General features: G+C 43.4%; 1 protein-coding gene across 11 annotated transcripts in view; it reads right to left on the reverse strand.

Annotated features, from left to right (window-relative positions):
- ADGRD2 (adhesion G protein-coupled receptor D2) overlaps positions 1–17,990 on the reverse strand; it is a 408,458-nt gene that overhangs the window by 206,555 nt on the left and 183,913 nt on the right. For 10 of the 11 annotated variants that reach the window (XR_004540974.1, XM_033962424.1, XM_033962427.1 and 7 more), the window contains 2 exons: positions 6,990–7,145; positions 5,359–5,479 (listed from right to left, as the gene is read on the reverse strand). Coding sequence is in view for 10 of the 11 variants with exons in the window: in XM_033962424.1 (XP_033818315.1) it covers positions 5,359–5,479; positions 6,990–7,145 (277 nt within the window). In the remaining variant the exon portion in view is untranslated. The remainder of the gene's footprint in view (positions 1–5,358; positions 5,480–6,989; positions 7,146–17,990) is intronic. The other variant, XM_033962423.1, reaches the window with a different exon arrangement.

Below are 17,990 nucleotides of genomic sequence, written 5' to 3' on the forward strand. Positions count from 1 at the left end.
CAATACTTAAAAAGGGGTAATACATAAAGCATACATAGACAGACACAAACAAAATGAATGCTAGATTGACTCACTGATCATTAGGAATAGGGGGAAGGAACTACAATGGTTATAGGAAGAACATGTATGGTAAAAACAATTGGGAGAGGATATTTTGAAAAGAAGCATGAAAGAATCAAAATTAAGATTAGTCAAGATTTCCTAAGAGAAAAAAAGAGTTTGACGACCCAAAGTTGACTATTAGATTTCAAAGCGTCTCTAAAGAGGAAACTTTCCAGGCTTCCTTTAAATCTATCTAGGGCTGTCTCCTCCCTCAGGTGAGCTGGAAACGAGTTCCAGAGTTGCGGGGCTGTGACAGAAAAGATGGTAGTACGCCGCATATTAATGACTCTCAAAGATGGCACAGACAGAAGGTATTGTTCATTTGATCTCAGTGACAATGAGGGGGCATAAGGTATAAGAAGCTTATCCAGGAATAAATCTAATCTAATCTAATCCTTAGGTTTGTATACCGCATCATCTCCACGTTCGTAGAGCTCGACGCGGTTTACAGTAGGAGAAATAGGAAGGAACTACAACAGAGGGTTAGAGGTAGAAGTGGGAAGAAAATTTAGAGGACTTGGGATGCCAAGATATAAGAGTTTCCTTGATTCCTAAGTTGGAGGGAGACTTACATTTTTTGAGAAAAGCCAGGTTTTCAGATGTTTGCGGAAAACTTGGAGAGAGCTCAAGTTTTGAAGAGGGGAGGTAAGGTTGTTCCAGAGCTCAGTGATTTTGAAGTGGAGGGAGGTCCCTAGCTTTCCTGTGTGGGAAATGCCTTTTAGCGAGGGGAAGGACTGGATTGAGAACCCCTGTCTTTGACTAATATTGGATCAAAGAAAGGTAGCATGGCCTGAAAAGAATCCAGAGATAAATAACTTGACCTTGATCTAATCTTTTTTTCTTGTATCTCTAATACAATTGTTTTTGTAAGGAAAATAGCTAATAAAAAAAACTTCAGTATTCTTTTAGTAAAATCATTTTATATTTATATTGGGCTTTCGGAACTCGAATTTTCTTTCCTGAGTTTTTCCTTTGGAAATTTTGCATAATACCATCACAACACGGAGAGGCATTTTTGATATGATGTCTAAGTCCAAATTGAGATGTTTTGCTGAAAATATCTCAAAGAAACATATAGCTCACAGCATTAACCAAATCAGAAAAATGTCTAAATTCCTGGTTCAATTATAGCTTTGAGCTAGATGTTTTCATGCTCAACACATCCATCTTTTTTTTTTTTTTTTTTATGATTCTAACAGATGGATGTGTTGAACATGAAAATGTCTAATCAGACCAGAAATTTTTATGTATTTCTGGTTTAAATATAATTGCGAGCTAGATTGTTTTTGAAACATTTTCAGCACTACATCTCAATTCAGACGTAGATGTCATATCAAACATGCCACTCCACAAGTATGCATTTTTCCTGTTCTACTTGGCATCATACTAATTGGTTGTTGCCTTTTTTGTTTGTTTGTTTAATGTTTGCCTAATGGCTTAAATGTCTTTTTCTCCTCAGTTAAATTATGAGCCTGTTTTACAAAGCCGCACTAACGGCCCCGAAGCCCATAGAGATTTAAAAGGCTTCGGGGCCGTTGCTGCGCGGCTTCATAAAACAGGGGGTATATTCTAAAATGACTGCGAGAAAGTAAATTCTAGCAAAATTATTTGTAGGAGAAACGTGGAGGGAAATGCTGCAACAAAAACAGATGAACAAGTTCCACAGAGTACAACAAACAAAATGTTTGCTATTGGCAATGAGAACAGTCTGTATCCGTGCTGCTATGAGCATTGTCACTGCATTTGTAGGTTTGGTTTGCAAAGCTGTGTAACCACTCCGCAATGTCTGTGCCTTAAGTCTAGGCATAATTTCTGCAGGATATGTGCAAGTACATTATAAACGGGAAGGGGTAAAACGCGGACCTGACGGACCTCGCGGATCTAAAACCACACGTTCTTAAAAATCTGAGGTCCGTGGTAGTTTCTGGCTCTGACAGACCTCAATGACAATTTAGCTCTGACGGATCCGTCTCAGCATAGGGAGGGAAAAGTATTAGGATCCGTCAGCACTAAAATGTCATCGAGGTCTGTCAGAGCCAGAGACTAGTGATGGAGCAGAGTATATACATTGTTTGCTTTCAGTAATTTTAAAAATCTGAGGTCCGCGTCACTTTTAGTCTCTGGCTCTGACAGACCTCTATGACATTTTAGCGCTGACAGATCCTAATACTTTTCCCTCCCTATGCTGAGACGGATCTGTCAGAGCTAAATTGTCTTTGAGGTCTGTCAGAGCCAGAAACTACCACGGACCTCAGATTTTTAAGGACGTGTAGTTTTAGATCTGTGAGGTCTGTCGGGTCCGTATTTTACCCCATCCCATTATAAACAAACAGACATGCGTTAGGCAACAATAGGCCCTCTCCTGCCATTTTTAAAAAAAAATAGAATATGTTTATTAGCGATTGCAACACAGAGGGTACAGAAATCCAATAGTACACTGGTGGGTTTTTCTGATCGACAAATATAGAAATTTTGCAGATTGCGAATGGAGTGTATAATGTTATCCCGTTCCGGTATTTCTTTTCTGTACATGGCCAGTTTCAGTTTCCTGCCATTTTAACCTAGGTGTCCTATGATAAAATTATCCACTTAAGAGAGAATTCAATAAATGGTGGACACCTGGAACGCGCTTCCCGGAGAGGTGATAAGACAGAGTACAATTCTGGGGTTCAAAAGGGGACTGGATGACTTCCTGGAAGCAAAGGGGATAACAGGGTACAGATAGAGGTTTACCGTACATTGAGCGAATAGGGTATGGATATTTTAGGTTAGGTAGGGAACACTTTCAGGTCATGGACCTGGGGGGCCGCCGCGGGAGCGGACTGCCGGGCACGATGGACCCCTGGTCTGACCCGGCGGAGGCAACACTTATGTTCTTATGTTCTTATGTGTCAAATTTTTGGTTTCTGTAACACAACTCAAGTGATCAACTAATTGAGAGGAAAAGATCTCAGATGCCCACGCTAGTTTAGAATAGAAATTCAAATAGCATTTGCAGGTCAGGTTATCTTTCATCCATCGTAAAAACCTCTCAGGTGCAGAACTTATAATATGTGCTTAAGAAAATGCTGAAAACTCAGGACTCCTTTTACGAAGGTGCGCTAGCATTTTTAGCGCACGCACCGGATTAGCGCGTGCTATAGCGCGCACTAGCCAAAAAACTACCGCCTGCTCAAGAGGAGGCGGTAGTGGCTAGCGCGCGCATTTTAGCGCGCGCTATTCCACGCATTAGGGCCCTAACGCGCCTTCATAAAAGGAGCCCTCAATTGTTTGTTTGCACTTTCCTGTGTTAAGTTTTTTCATTTTCTTTTTTGACGAGAACTGTTCTGCAATTGTGTTTTATGATTGTAAGCTTTGTAAACCATATAGTTAATATATGGTATATAAATTTTTACATAAATAAATAAGAATACTTAGGCACCACTAGGTGCGATTCTATAAATAGCGCCTATGAGTTAGGCACCATTTGTAGAATCAGAGCCTAAGTGCTATTCTATAAAGCGAGTGTGCCCTTTATAAAATACCATTCTGTGTGGATCCATTGGCAGCAGCCAAAAATGTAAACAGGATGCTAGGAATTATTTAAAAAAGGATGGTTAACAAGACTAAGAATGTTATAATGCCTCTGCATTGCTCCATGGTGCAACCTCACCTGGAGTATTGCATTCAATTCTGGTCTTCTTATCTCAAAAAAGATATAGCAGCCCTAGAAAAGGTTCAAAGAAGAGCGACCAAGATGATAAAGAGGACGGAACGCCTCTCATATGAGGAAAGACTAGAGGTTGGGGCTCTTCAGCTTGGAAAAGAGATGGCTCAGGGGAGATATGATTGAAGTCTACAAAATCCTGAGTGGTGTAGAACCGATACTAGTGGATCGATTTTTTTTTACTGCAACAAGGTTTACAAAGACTAGGGGGACACTTGATGAAGTTACAGAGTACAGTAATAGTTTTAAAACCAATAGGAGGAAATATTTTTTCACTCAGACAATAGTTAAGCTCTGGAACATATTGACAGAGGTTATGGTAATAGCAGATAGCATAGCTGGTTTTAAGAAGGGTTTGGAAAATTTTCTGTTATTGAGAAACACATAGAGCAAGCCCCAGCTTGCCCTGGATTGGTAGCATGGAATGTTGCTACTCTTTGGGGTTTTGCCAGGTACTAGTGACTTGGATTGATGGACCTTTGGTCTGACACAGTAAGGCTATTCATATGTTCTTAGGTTCTTATCCATTGCCTAACCTTTGGGTGTTGAACTTATGCCTGGAAAAAGCAGGTGTAAATGCCAGTGCCCAACTTAGGCAAATTTCTGGCAAATTCTGTAAATCCGCACACAGTCTTTCAGAATGTCCCAATATACCCTTGGCTACATCTTTTTCAAATACACACAATTAATAGGAACCATGCTTTATAGCAGTGTTTTCCAACCTTTTTACATCTATGGACCGGCAGAAATAAAAAAATTATTCTGTGGACCAGCATCGGTCTGTGGACCGGCGGTTGAAGAACACTGGGCTAAGTCATGGGCCAGACCCCACCCCCATAATAGTACTAAGTACACCTTGCATGTCCCTTGCCGCATCTGGAAGCCTTCCCTCCAACGTTGCAACGGCAGAGAGAAGGATTCCGGTTCAGGCGCAGGATGCCCGTAGGAGCCACTGCCTGTGGCTTTGTGCACTGAATCAGTTAGGAAGAGGGAGCTGGCTCGAAGATAACGCTGCATCGATCGCACCGTGGACCAGCAGTTGAAGAACACTGTTTTGGGCCTGATGCACGTGCTGGCCCTGTGGACCAGCAGGAAATTTCTGTGGACCGGCACTGGTCCATGGACCGGTGGTTGAAGAACACTGCTTTATAGAAAAGAATGCAGCCTGATGCAAGCATATATTTTTAAGACTGCCATTTTGTAAGATTGAGCTCATTAGTCAATTTATTTGTACGCATATCTCCAATGTGAGCACAAAGTTGGGCACTCTGTATAGAATCCAGGGGTTACTGTCTCACCTGTTTGCAGAGGATAAGCAAAGTACAAATTGCAACAAAAGTGGACCACATCCAGGCCAAGGCCTGATAAACTATTACACATTCCAGGGCGATACAGAGAAGTTTTAACATTATTTATTCTGCATCAAATAGCACTGACTGGTTGATCTGAACAATAAAGCTAGCAAGCTATTCTGAAAAGCCTGTACCTATCAAAATGTAGTTATACTGAATTTAACATTTGTATTGTTGAATTAACCAGCGAGGACTCACTTGTACCCTCCATCAGATATAGTATAATCCTGGATGATGACATCACTATGACCACTTCCCATAAAACGCTGAAGTGAGCCATATCCATACCAGGTATTGACAACCGTCGCTTTGGTGAACCCTTAGCAAAGGACAAATATACAACAACAAAAATCAGATAACAAAGAAACACTTTGGCCTCCAGTTTGCAAAATTCAGAGGCACATATATATAGAATATGTGGAGGAGCATTTTCAGAAAATAACGTTAAAAAACCCCAAACAAACCCTATCCATCTACAGCCATAATAAGAAAAAGAAAAACCTTTAGATTTCCCATTCAATTATGGCTGAGGGATGAAAAACCCGGGAGCTGAAAGTTTGTCAGGCATCATTTTCAAAAATATGGCCACAGAGATATCTCCAAAAATTGATGGTTTCAATCAAAAATGTATCCAGAACATCAATAGTAAATCACTGGCACTCCAAATTCAGCCCTGGATATCTCTGCAGAACAGAAGAGTAGCCTAATGGTTAGTGCAGTAGATGGTAAATCAAGGGATACAGGTTCAGACTCCACTGTAACACTTTTTTTTAGTAAATGTGATCCCTCCAGGTCCTGAAAAATACATACTGGACCTGAATGCATATCACTTTAATAACTTTCAGGCTTGTAAATGTCTTATATATTTAAGTGAAATAGTTATTTTTCTGTTTTTGGAAGGCTTAGGATGATTTAAAAAAGAAAAAAAAAAAAAGAAAGTTAATGTGCAATTTGAACCTGGGTCCCAGGGTTCACAGCCCATTGCCCCAACCACTAGGCTGCTCCTTTGACCTTCTTGCTGCTTTGTTCAGAATAACCATAACACCTGCAGCTGACATAGATCCTGAAACTTTCAAGTACATAACGGGCCGCTTCAAGGAGGAGGCGGAAATATTTACTCTTACGGGTCCCAAGAGGACATCCGATAAAACTTAGGGGAGGAAGATTTCATGGGGACACCAGGAAATACTTCTTTACCGAGAGGGTGATTCATAGATGGAATGGTCTTCCATGTCAGGTAGTCGAGGCTAGTAGCACGCTCGACTTCAAGAGATGATGGGACAAATATGTGGGGTCGCTACAGAGGTATGATAGAGGATAGTTTCTCTAAGGTGGAAGGGATCATGATTGGGCAGACTTGTTGGGCCGTCGGCCCTTTTCTGCCGTCATATTCTATGTTTCTATGTTTTCCTTTCCAGTTCCACTTCAGGAAAGAGAAAGGAGGTCAGCAAGCACTGGGGGATTAAGAGATCATGACTCAATCTCTCCAGTGGTCAGCTGCTCAATTAGAGCAACTTCTTGGACATTAGACATGACTATTAGAGCTAGAAAACATTTTAAACACAGAGAAAAATTATAGTATTAGGCAACTCTATACATTTCTTTATGTTTGTTGGAGCACCTTTGTGCATAAAACAGTAAAAACATGACCATTTCTTCTAAAACCAGAAATCAGGGTCAAATCAGGCTAGGTAACGTTTATATTTGACTAAGTAGTTTTTGATTGATGCTCGGATGAATAAGGCCCAACTCATGACAGATATATTATGTACAATCAAAAAGCATTGCCTTCAAGTGAATTAACACAGTAACCATGATAGTTTGCTTACAAAATGGCCATTGGCACAGACCTTTCCTTGCAAGTTGTTTGACTTCTTCATATGGAACTTCAATCTGATCAGCCTTCTCAGTATGATTATTCAGAACCATGTAAACATCACTGCTGGTATCCTCTCTTCTGAACTCCACTTGACGGACTTCAATTTCTAGGGTCAGGAAATAGCAAAAAACAAAAAAAAAACCCACAAAAATGCACCATGAATAACATCCCTTAACCTTCACTGCAATTTTGGAAACATACAGGTAATAAATAGAAATAAAACAAAATATAGAAAAGAAGAAGAAACTTTTTTATTGGACTAACTTAATTGTTTGATTAGCTTTCAAAGGCAATATCTTCTTCAGGTCAGAAATGAGCAAATGCTGACAAATATCAGAATATATAAGTGAAACATAAAAGCATTCCAATTACAATCTCACAGGAAAAGGGTACAGGTGAGTTAGCTGAAAACTTATAGAATTCCTTTGGGTGTCTGAGCTGTTACCGCCACGGCCGGCGCTAAAAATGCTAGCGCGACTTTGTAAAGGAGGGGGGATTGCAAATTATTTCAAAAATGTATTTATTTATTTAAAACTTTTCTATACCACAAATAACATACTTAAGATTTAAAAAAAAACCATGTCATAAAATCTACATAATTAAACAATTTCTTCTCTTCAAATGTCACCTAATAAATTGCAAGATTACAATAGCAAACATGATTAAACAGATTATTTTCTTCAAATACCTACTAAGAGAGAGCAAAAATGCAGTAACAAACAGCTGAGTTTTTAACTGTTTCTTAAACTGAACCCGATTTACACACAGTTACAGAGGTTCTGGTTAATAAAATGAAACACTGATCAATGCACTGAATTTGACTGTAGAGCTCTCCAATGTTACTCTTGAGTTCTCTGCCAAGTCACCTCTCTCTCTATATATATATTTCTCCCGTTCCATTCTCACAACCTTCCTTCGCCACTGCCACCCTTGCTTCCTTTTGCAAAATCGCAGAAGAGGAAACTTCATATTTTCTGTCCTCCACCAAACTCACTACGTTTCTCTGATCTACTTAGCTCTATCTTTCCTATTGTTATTTCTTCTGTCATATCCTCAGTCACTGCAATTTTTCTTGATAACTTCAAACAATCACTGTTTGCCCTTCCAACTATGTCTTATCTCCCGTCTCCCTTTCTTATTCAAACTACTGAAACATGCAGTTCATTGGCACTGACTTGACTTTCTTTCATCTCAAGCCCTTCTTGGTCCCCTACAATCTGGCTTTTATTGTCTACATTGTACAGAAACAGCCTTGCCTAAGTCTCTGACAAGATTCAAGGGCCTTTACTCAATCCTCATCCTTCTTGACCTATCTGCTGATTTTGACACCTTTGATCACCATCTTTCTTTGAAACACTGTCCTAACTTGCATTTTGGGGCTCTTTTCTGTCTTGGATTTCTTCTTCTATTTCCTATGTGTATGCTTTGGTGGATTCGTCTCCACTGCTATCCCACTATCAGTTTGTGTACCTCTTCTTTTCTCCCTCTGTATTTATTCGCTTTATTATGTATTCATTCCACAGTTCCTTAGTGTCTCACCTCTTATTTCTCCCTACACCCCTCCCCTCATCAGCTATTCAAGCACGGTAATTACTTTTCTGCATTGGATATGGCCAATGGACCTTTATCAACACCACCAGTGAACGCCAGCGAGCAGCCATATCTAGGTTCCTGATGTTAAAATACAGAGCCAAGTGAACTTGCTCATTCGTAGGCTTTGGTCCAAATAAATAGTAAGGAAATTATTTTCATTTCCTACAAGAAATGTCTATAGTACCAGCAAAAACATTTATAAAATACAAAGTAGAAGAATATCTGCAGTATTTGTAGTGAAAGAAAAGAATACAAGGACAGGTCAAAACTTCTCAGAAAACACTACATATTGGCTGCAATTTTCTTTTTATTTATTTTTTTTTTATATCTTTATTAATTTTCAAAACTAATACAAAGTGCCGGGAATTATACATACATTAAAAAACAAAATAAGCACTTAAATTCAATTAATAACAATGCAGAAGAAAAATATCTCTCCCCTCCCATCCAATACATTTAATCAAAGAATTTTCAAACTGTCTACATTGGGACAAAGTCTACAGGTTCTTTTTATCCATGGACTATGTACCAGATCCTCCCACAAATTTAAACTGTCCTTCCCCTTGCTAAAAGGCATTTCCCACACAGGAAAGCTAGGGACCTCCCTCCACTTCAAAATCACTGAGCTTTGGAACAACCTTACCTCCCCTCTTCGGAACTTGAGCTCTCTCCTGGTTTTTCTCAAAAAATGTAAGTCTCCCTCCAACTTAGGAATCAAGGAAACTCTTATATCTTGGCATCCCAAGTCCTCTAAATTTTCTTCCCACTTCTACCTCTAACCCTCTGTTGTAGTTCCTTCCTATTTCTCCTACTGTAAACCGCGTCGAGCTCTACGAACGTGGAGATGATGCGGTATACAAACCTAAGGATTAGATTAGATTAGATACAGTACTTTCACTTCGAATATCACAGTAGATGCACAGTTTTGCTTTTATTAAGGCTTAACTCCTTTAGTATGTCATTTTCCTGCCCATACCTAAACACAGCATTAGGAACACAGTTTCAGGAACAGCTTGAAGTGCCCACAGTATGAAATCTTACATGTACTTTAACTGCATAGAGGGAGGAATAGGCCAATAGGTGTGGTCCATGGGCAGGGTCAGTGGGAGGGGAGTAGTTCAAGCAGAGGAGAGGGCTGGGCAACCATTTTGCCATCGCAGCCACGACTTACAGAGCAGTGTTGTGGAGCAGAGGCAGTGCTTACTTGTGAATCTCCCAGAGAAGAATTCACGAAAGGCAGGGCAGGATTAATTTGTTGAGAGCCCCTAGGCACACAAGTCCACTGGGCCCCCTGCCCCAAACCACCCACGCTGCACCATCATGCCCCGCCCCTGCCCTGCCCCACCATACCTCATCCCCTGCTCTGCCCCCATTTATTTACCCATTTTCTTACCCAATCCAGCATGTGCCCTTTTTTCTTTCTCCTTACTCTCCACTTCCTTCCCTCCTTCCTTGCCCCTGGTCTAGCATCTGTCTCCTTCCCTTCCCTCCCCTCCAGGGTCTGGTATCTCCTTTCCTTCCATTCCCTCCCAAGGTCTTGGCATCTCTCTTTCTTCTCCTCTCCCTTCCCTGGTCTTCCTTCTCCCTCCTTCCCTCTCTCTCCCCAATTGGGTGAAGCTGCATTTCCCTCCACAGCTGCCTGGTGAGGTGAGATCAGCTTCCCTCCCTTCCACTCCCTCACTGCCCTCTTGCCCACCATCCATAAGTGAACTGAACCCAGGCAACAGGGCTCTAACACGGCATGTGCCAGCTTCCCATCTCCTCCAAAACAGGAAGTTACATCATGAGGGAGAGGAAGGAAGCCAGTGCGTGTAGTGTTATAGCGAACTGAAACAGACAAAAAATGAAAGCAGATACCAGACTCTGCAAGTCATGCAACATCAGAAAAATAGAAACAAAAACAGTGCAAAACAAAGCCAACAGACATAAATTCTCAACACTGACATAATTCAATCACTAAACTGAAAATAAAATAAATTCTCCTACCTTTGCTGTCTGGTGATATTAATATACTAATCATCTTGTTCTAATTTCCTCTGTCTGTGTTCTTTAACTCTTTCCAGGCCCCTTTTCCATCTGCTATTTCTTTTCTTACCTCCTTTCTTCTTCAGTGCCAGACAGACAGCCAAAAGGTGGAAATGGATTTTTCACATTCAGCTTTCAATTTTTCTTTTCTTTTTTGCCTCTGTCCACTCAAATCTTGCCTTCTTTCCCACCCTTCTTCTTTTTAAATGTTCATCTACCTGTCAATTCTCCATCTTCTCTCAGTCCCTAGCTCTCCCATTTCCCATCTCACTCCTTTCCCAGCCTCCTATTTCCTGCTATCTACTCCCCATTACCACATTTCGGGAAGGGGTAAAACGCGGACCTCACGGACCTGACGGACCTCGCGGATCTAAACCCGTACGGCCTTAAAAATCTGAGGTCCTTGTTGGTCCGTGTCCGTGGTGCTTGTAGTTTCTGTCGCTGACAGACCTTGATGAGATTTTTGCACTGACGGATCCGTCTCAGCATAGGGAGGGAAAAGTGTTAGGATCCGTCAGCGCTAAAAATCTCTTCGAGGTCTGTCAGAGCCAGAGACTAGTGCTGGAGTTTGGAGACTTCTTTTCCATAACGCACGTCCAAAACCTATGTCCCCGCTCTCTTGGCTTCTGCTCTGCTGCTCCAGCACTAGTCTCTGGCTCTGACAGACCTGGAAGAGATTTTAGCGCTGACGGATCCTAACACTTTTCCCTCCCTTTGCTGAGACGGATCCGTCAGCGCTAAAATCTTATCAAGGTCTGTCAGCGACAGAAACTACAAGCGCCACGGACACGGACCGACACGGACATCAGATTTTTAAGGCCGTACGGGTTTAGATCCGCGAGGTCCGTCAGGTCCATGAGGTCCGCGTTTTACCCCTTCCCCCACATTTCTACCACTGTATTCACTGCTCTCTCACTCATCTAGTCATCTCCCTTTTGATCTAATCCACATGACTCATCACTTTCAGAATCCCCCTCCCTCTCTCCTCTGGTCAGGCTATAACTTCCTGTCCCTTTCCTTCCATCTCCTAGCATCTTCTTATCCCAGCTCTCTTCCCTCCTGTCCTCCCATGGGTCCATCTCTCCTCATCTATCCCCATGGTCCAATATTTTGCTCCCCTCTCTTTTCTGTTTTTCTTCTTCTTCCTTCCCCCCTTGATGCTGAACAATGAAATGGAGGGGGGAAAAAAGAGAGATGCTGCTTCTCTCTGCCTTCCGTCCACAGGCTTAACATTTCTCCCTCCCTTCCATCCCCAGATCCAACTTCTCGCCCTTTCTCTTCCCAACTGCCCCATCCCATCCCTCCCCCTGCCTGCCTGCCTCCCTTTCCCAGGTGCACCATTTCTCCCTATCTCTTCCCAACAGTTCTTCTTTCAAGTATCTCTTTCCCTCTTCGTCCACACCACCCCAGGTCCAACTTATCTCCCTTCAGACCATTGCCTACTCTCTCTGTCCTCTGTTTCTGGCCCCATATGCTCTTCCCCCACACCCAATCTAACACTTCTTATAATATCCTCCCACTCTGTACTTTAAAAAAAAAAAAAAAGACCAGGAGGCTTCCTCGGCCCAGTATGTTCTCCCCCTTCTCTCCATGCCCATGCATTTCTACCTCACTCCTCTCCCAACACCATGTCCAATAATTCTCTCTCTCTCTCCCCAACAGTTTTCCTCTTTCTTCATCTCCCCATGTGCACCATCTCTTTCCCTCTCTCAGACACCCAATTCCCCCTTTCTATTCTCTCCCTCACCTCAGCATCTTTTTCCCTCACTCTTTCCATTCTTCCCCTCCCTCTTTCCCTTTATTCTATATCCTAAGTTCATGCCTCTCCTTCCTTCCTTTCTTTCATCATTTGTCCTGTTTGTACTCCTTCCTTCTCAAGTCCCAACACGTCCTTCTCCCTCCCTTCCTTCTGTGTCACGGGTGTTTAGCTTCTTGCCGGCTCCCTCCTCCATCTTGCTGCAGTGTTCGCTGAAAGCCATGGGCAGTGGCTCCTATGCGCCTCCCGTGGCTGATCTGGAAGCCTTCTCTCTGATGTCACGACGTCAGAGGGAACGCTTCCAGTCAGCTGCAGGAGGCACATAGGAGCCGCTGCCTGCGGCTTTGAGCAAACACTGCAGCAAGACGGAGGAGGGAGCTGGCAACAAGCTAAACACCTGGAAGCAGAGGAAAATGCCGCATCGCCCTCATGAGGGGCTTCATGCGGCCCGTGGGCCATGGGTTGGACACCCCTGTAGAGAGAGGAAATTGTGATGGCGGGGATCGGGTAGCTAGTAACCTGCCAATTGCTTCAATACCAGGGGAGGGGCCCGGGGAAAACATAGAAACATAGAAATAGACGGCAGATAAGGGCCACGGCCCATCTAGTCTGCCCACCCTAATGACCCTCCCCTACCTTTGCTTAGTGAATAGAACCCACATGTCGATCCCATTTGGCCTTAAAATCAGGCACGCTGCTGGCCTCAATCACCTGCAGTGGAAGACTATTCCAACGATCAACCACCCTTTCAGTGAAAAATAATTTCCTGGTGTCACCTTGTAGTTTCCCGCCTCTGACTTTCCACAGATGCCCTCTTGTTGCCGTGGGTCCCTTGAAAAAGAAGATATCTTCTTCCGCTTCGATGCAACCCGTGAGATACTTGAACGTCTCGATCATGTTCCCCCTCTCTCTGCGCTCCTCGAGCAAGTATAGCTGCAGTTTGTCTAACCGTTCTTCGTACGGGAGATCTTTGAGTCCTGAGACCATCCGGGTGGCCATTCTCTGAACCGACTCCAATCTCAGCACATCTTTGAGATAATGTGGCCTCCAGAATTGCACACAGTATTCCAGGTGGGGCCTCACCATGGATCTATACAATGGCATAATGACTTCCGGCTTACGGCTGAGGAAACCCCTGCGTATGAAACCTAGGATCTGTCTTGCCTTGGATGAGGCCTGCTCCACCTGACTGGCAGCCTTCATGTCCTCACTGATGATCACTCCCAAGTCTCGTTCTGCTACCGTTCTTGTTAGGATATCACCATTAAGAGTATAAGTCTTGTATGGATTATGGTTGCCTAGGTGCATGACTTTGCATTTTTTGGCATTGAAGCTAAGTTGCCAGGTCCTAGACCAGCGCTCCAGTAGGAGTAGGTCGTGCATCATGTTGTCGGGCATTGAATCTTCGTCCGTTGTGCATTTGCCCACTACATTACTTAGTTTGGCGTCATCAGCGAATAATGCTATTTTACCTCGAAGCCCTTCTGCCAAGTCTCTTATAAAGATGTTGAATAGGGTCAGGCCCAAGACCGAGCCCTGTGGCACTCCACTGATCACCTCCGTCATTTCTGAGGGGGTGCCGTTCACCACTACCCTTTGAAGCTTACCACCAAACCAGTTCCTAACCCATTTCGTCAAAGTGTCACCTAATTCTATAGAACCCATCTTGCTCAGCAACCTGCGGTGTGGTACGCTATCGAATGCTTTGCTAAAGTCCAGGTACACGATGTCCAGGGACTCCCCAACATCCAGCTTCCCCGTCACCCAGTCAAAGAAGCTGATCAGGTTGGATTGGCATGATCTCCCCTTAGTAAATCCATGTTGACGGGGGTCCCTTAGATTTTCCTCATCCAGGATCTTATCCAATTGGTGTTTGATTAGAGTTTCCATTAGTTTGCTCACTATTGATGTTAGACTCACTGGTCTGTAGTTTGCTGTCTCCATCTTTGAGCCCTTCTTGTGGAGTGGAATGACGTTAGCCATCCTCCAGTCCAGCGGGACGCAGCCTGTACTAAGGGAGAGGTTGAAGAGTGCTGACAGTGGCTCTGCCAAAACATCACTCAACTCCCTAAGCACCCTGGGGTGTAAGTTGTCAGGCCCCATTGCCTTGTTAATCTTGAGTTTTGACAGCTCATCGTAGACACTGCTGGGCGTAAACTCGAAGTTACTAAACAGTTCAACTGAGTCAGCCCTTGTCTGTAGCTGAGGGCCAAGCCCCGGTGCTTCACAGGTGAAGACTGAGCTGAAGTATTCATTTAATAGTTGGGCTTTTTCGGAATCCTTTTCCACATAGTCTCCGTCTGGTTTCTTAAGACGTACAATCCCGCCTGAGTTTTTACTTCTGTCACTGATATACCTGAAGAAGGATTTATCTCTCTTCTGGATGTTCTTTGCCAGAGACTCCTCCATGTGGAATTTAGCCTCCCTGACTGCTGTTTTTGACTTGGTCAGGTAGTCTGCTCTAGAGTCCTGTTTCCCCGATTGTTTGTAAGAGATGAATGCTTTTTTCTTCTCCTTGATGAGGTCTGAGATCTCTGCAGTGAACCATTGCGGCTTGTTGTTTCTTCGCCGTGCCAATGCCAATGCCGGGGGGGGGGGGGGGGGCTGTGTTGTCATCGATGCTGGGGGGAGGGCCCTGTGTTGCCGTCGATGCCAGGGGGGAGGGCCCTGTGTTGCCGTCGATACCGGGATGGGGGGGAGGACCCTTTGCCATTGCCAACAACAAAAAAAAAAATTTGGAAAGCTGAGTCAATGTGCCCTCCTTCAGCCCCCCTGACAGTTTTGGGCCCTAGGCACCTGCCTACTGGGCATATCTGTTAATCTGGCCCTGACGAAAGGCTCTTCCACCTGACCAAAGAGAATTGGAGAAGGACTGGGTGTGGAGTTCTTTTTTTGTCTGCCCTTCCAAGTCACAAAGCCTGACAAAAACCCAAATAGTAGCAGCATTCCAGACTACCAATCCAGGGCAAGCAGTGGCTTCACCCATGTCTGTCTCAACAGCAGTTTATGGACTTTTCCTCCAGGATAGCAAAAGCCACTGCAAGTGTCTTCAAGCCCCACCTTCACATCACACAAGCTTCGAAGGAAGACCTACGGATCTGGGGCAATTTTCTGAATACATTCAATGGCCTAGCATTCTGGTAAGAACCTCCAGCTACAACAGACACCCTAGTTATACCAATGCCTCTGGAGGTGAGGGTTTCGGTATTTACTTTCAAGGTGCATGGTGCTCGGCATGATCGCCACAGCTGTGGCTAGATATGGGAGCAACAAAGGATATCACTTTCCTAGAACTGTTTCCTATCCTATGTTCCTATGTTCTTATGGTTCATGTCAACGTTGTACATTTGAGGGGCATGGCTGTTTTCAGGAAGTCTCTTTTATTTCACTCCGACAACATGGCAGTAGTAGAAGCATCGGACAGATTGTCATCTCATATACTGCCAACTATCAACCTATTAAGAGAAATCGTCCTACAGTGCCTGCATAACAATATCACATTCGGGGCACAACACATACCGGGTTCAATCAACACAATAGCTTTTTATCTTTCTTGTTTTAAGATGCAGACGTTCTGAGCACTGGCCTCAGCAGCAGACATTATGCTAACCCTGATATCTGATTCGGTGTGGAAATTTGACTCTCCGAGGTATGGGACCTGATGCTACACTCACTCTCAGAAGGGACAAATAAGAGATATACTGAATCGATAATCAAGTACAGACAATTCACCTGGGAGTCAGGGTTTCAGGACATATTTCAGATTAACCCTGTTATTCAATTCATACTGCAGTGCAAAAACAAGGGGGGAAAGAAGGACAGAGTAGCAAATGCATTGTATAGCATCAGTGTCTTCACTAGGACTCTGGGCTGACATAGCCCAAGGCAGTATTTTGTTATTAGGAGTATGATGAGGTGCTGGGAAAGATTGACAACATTTCATTTTGATAAGAGACTACCCATGACATTAGATTGCCTGGGTCGTTTAATACTAGCACTGCATTCAGTCTGTTATAATGAATTCAAAGTGAATTTATTCATTTGTGCTTTCTTACTGGCCTTCCATAGAGTCCTGCATGTAAGCGAGCTGGTCACAAATTCCAAACATGACACAAAGCTGGGCTTGACTATTCATGACATAACACTCAAAGGAAAGTACCCTTGAAATTATTATCCAAAAATCCAAGATGGATCAATTGGCAAAAGGATGTAGGATCACATTAAATGCATGTGACAAAGATAGAATTTGTCCTGTTTTCAATGTTCATTTGCTTTCGTAATACATGAGGACAAGTCCAATTTGACAGGGTACTGCAGCTATGCCTCAAGTGGTTAGGGCTCTAAAATATGCAATTTAGAACACGCCACGTTGGGGCGGCCACTAGGGCGGCAGCCATGGGCTTATCTAGTGAGCGGATCATGGCATTGGGGAGGTGGAACTCCAATGCATATAAACAATATATCAGACCTGTAGTTGTGGCAGATGCTTGATTATTTACTTTGAATGTCTGCCTTACAGGTATGCAGAGGGGACACAATCACGTTTGGATATGTGCGCACTCATTTGTACACTGGATCCAGAGGACAGCACAGTCAAAGTCTACAGGTGAGAATTTGGAACTATCCGGGACAGGGGTAACTGTAACATGGATGGACCTCAGGGGGGATGATGTGGGACCCATTGATGCCATCCATTCTGTAAGCCTTAAAAAGTCACGTTGCCCCTTGGGCACTAATTATACATCTGGGAGGGATCGGCCTAACATCCTCCAGCAGCATCTTACTTGTAAAAAAAATGCAGAATGATCTTTTAGCGCTAGCAAGCATTCTCCCTAACACTCGGATTGCTTGGTCATACATCATTTAACAAAGGACTTGGAGAGGAGTGAGGTCACACAGAGTAATTGAGAGAACAAGAAAAATATTAAATAAATGGATGCAGAAGTTCATGTTAAAAATCAGGGGTTTCTACATTGTACATGAGCTGATCACAAAAATCTGCCTGGGTTTGTACTGTCCAGATGGTATCTACCTCCCTGGTATTGGTTTAAATGTATTTAACTGTTCTTTATATTATTTTATTGAGGCAATGATGATAAGGGCTTGGACCACAGCCATAACCCATGGGGGGAACCCATGGAAAGCGAGGTGTTGCTACCGTGGTCTATGGCGGGTCTCAGCAGGAGCCGTGTACACAGCACCTTATTACAACGAGAATTAATAAAGTAATGTTCAACTGTTGATACTAAGATAGATTTGGTTAATTGTTAATGGAATGTTCACTGAAATTGTAAATTGCATGTAACATTTACCATAACTGTGGTTGTGTGATTAATAAAGGGGAGGCCAATGTGCTGAGTGCTCCATTTGAGAACAAGACCTCCCCAAATAAAGGGGAGTCAGCCACAAATGGGCCTAGACCTAACTGACTCACTGTTGGTGATGGGAAAGGGGTAGGGTAGGGGAAAGGGAATGGGAGGGAGTAGTGGCGAGAAAGAGCGGTTAGGAAAGAGTAGTGGGAATAAGAGGAAGGTAGGAGCAGTAGGGCAAGGATTTCAGGTCCTTTAAAAAGGGCAA

The sequence above is a fragment of the Geotrypetes seraphini genome, chromosome 10, assembly GCF_902459505.1.
Source record: "Geotrypetes seraphini chromosome 10, aGeoSer1.1, whole genome shotgun sequence".
In the NCBI taxonomy this organism is placed as follows: domain Eukaryota; kingdom Metazoa; phylum Chordata; class Amphibia; order Gymnophiona; family Dermophiidae; genus Geotrypetes; species Geotrypetes seraphini.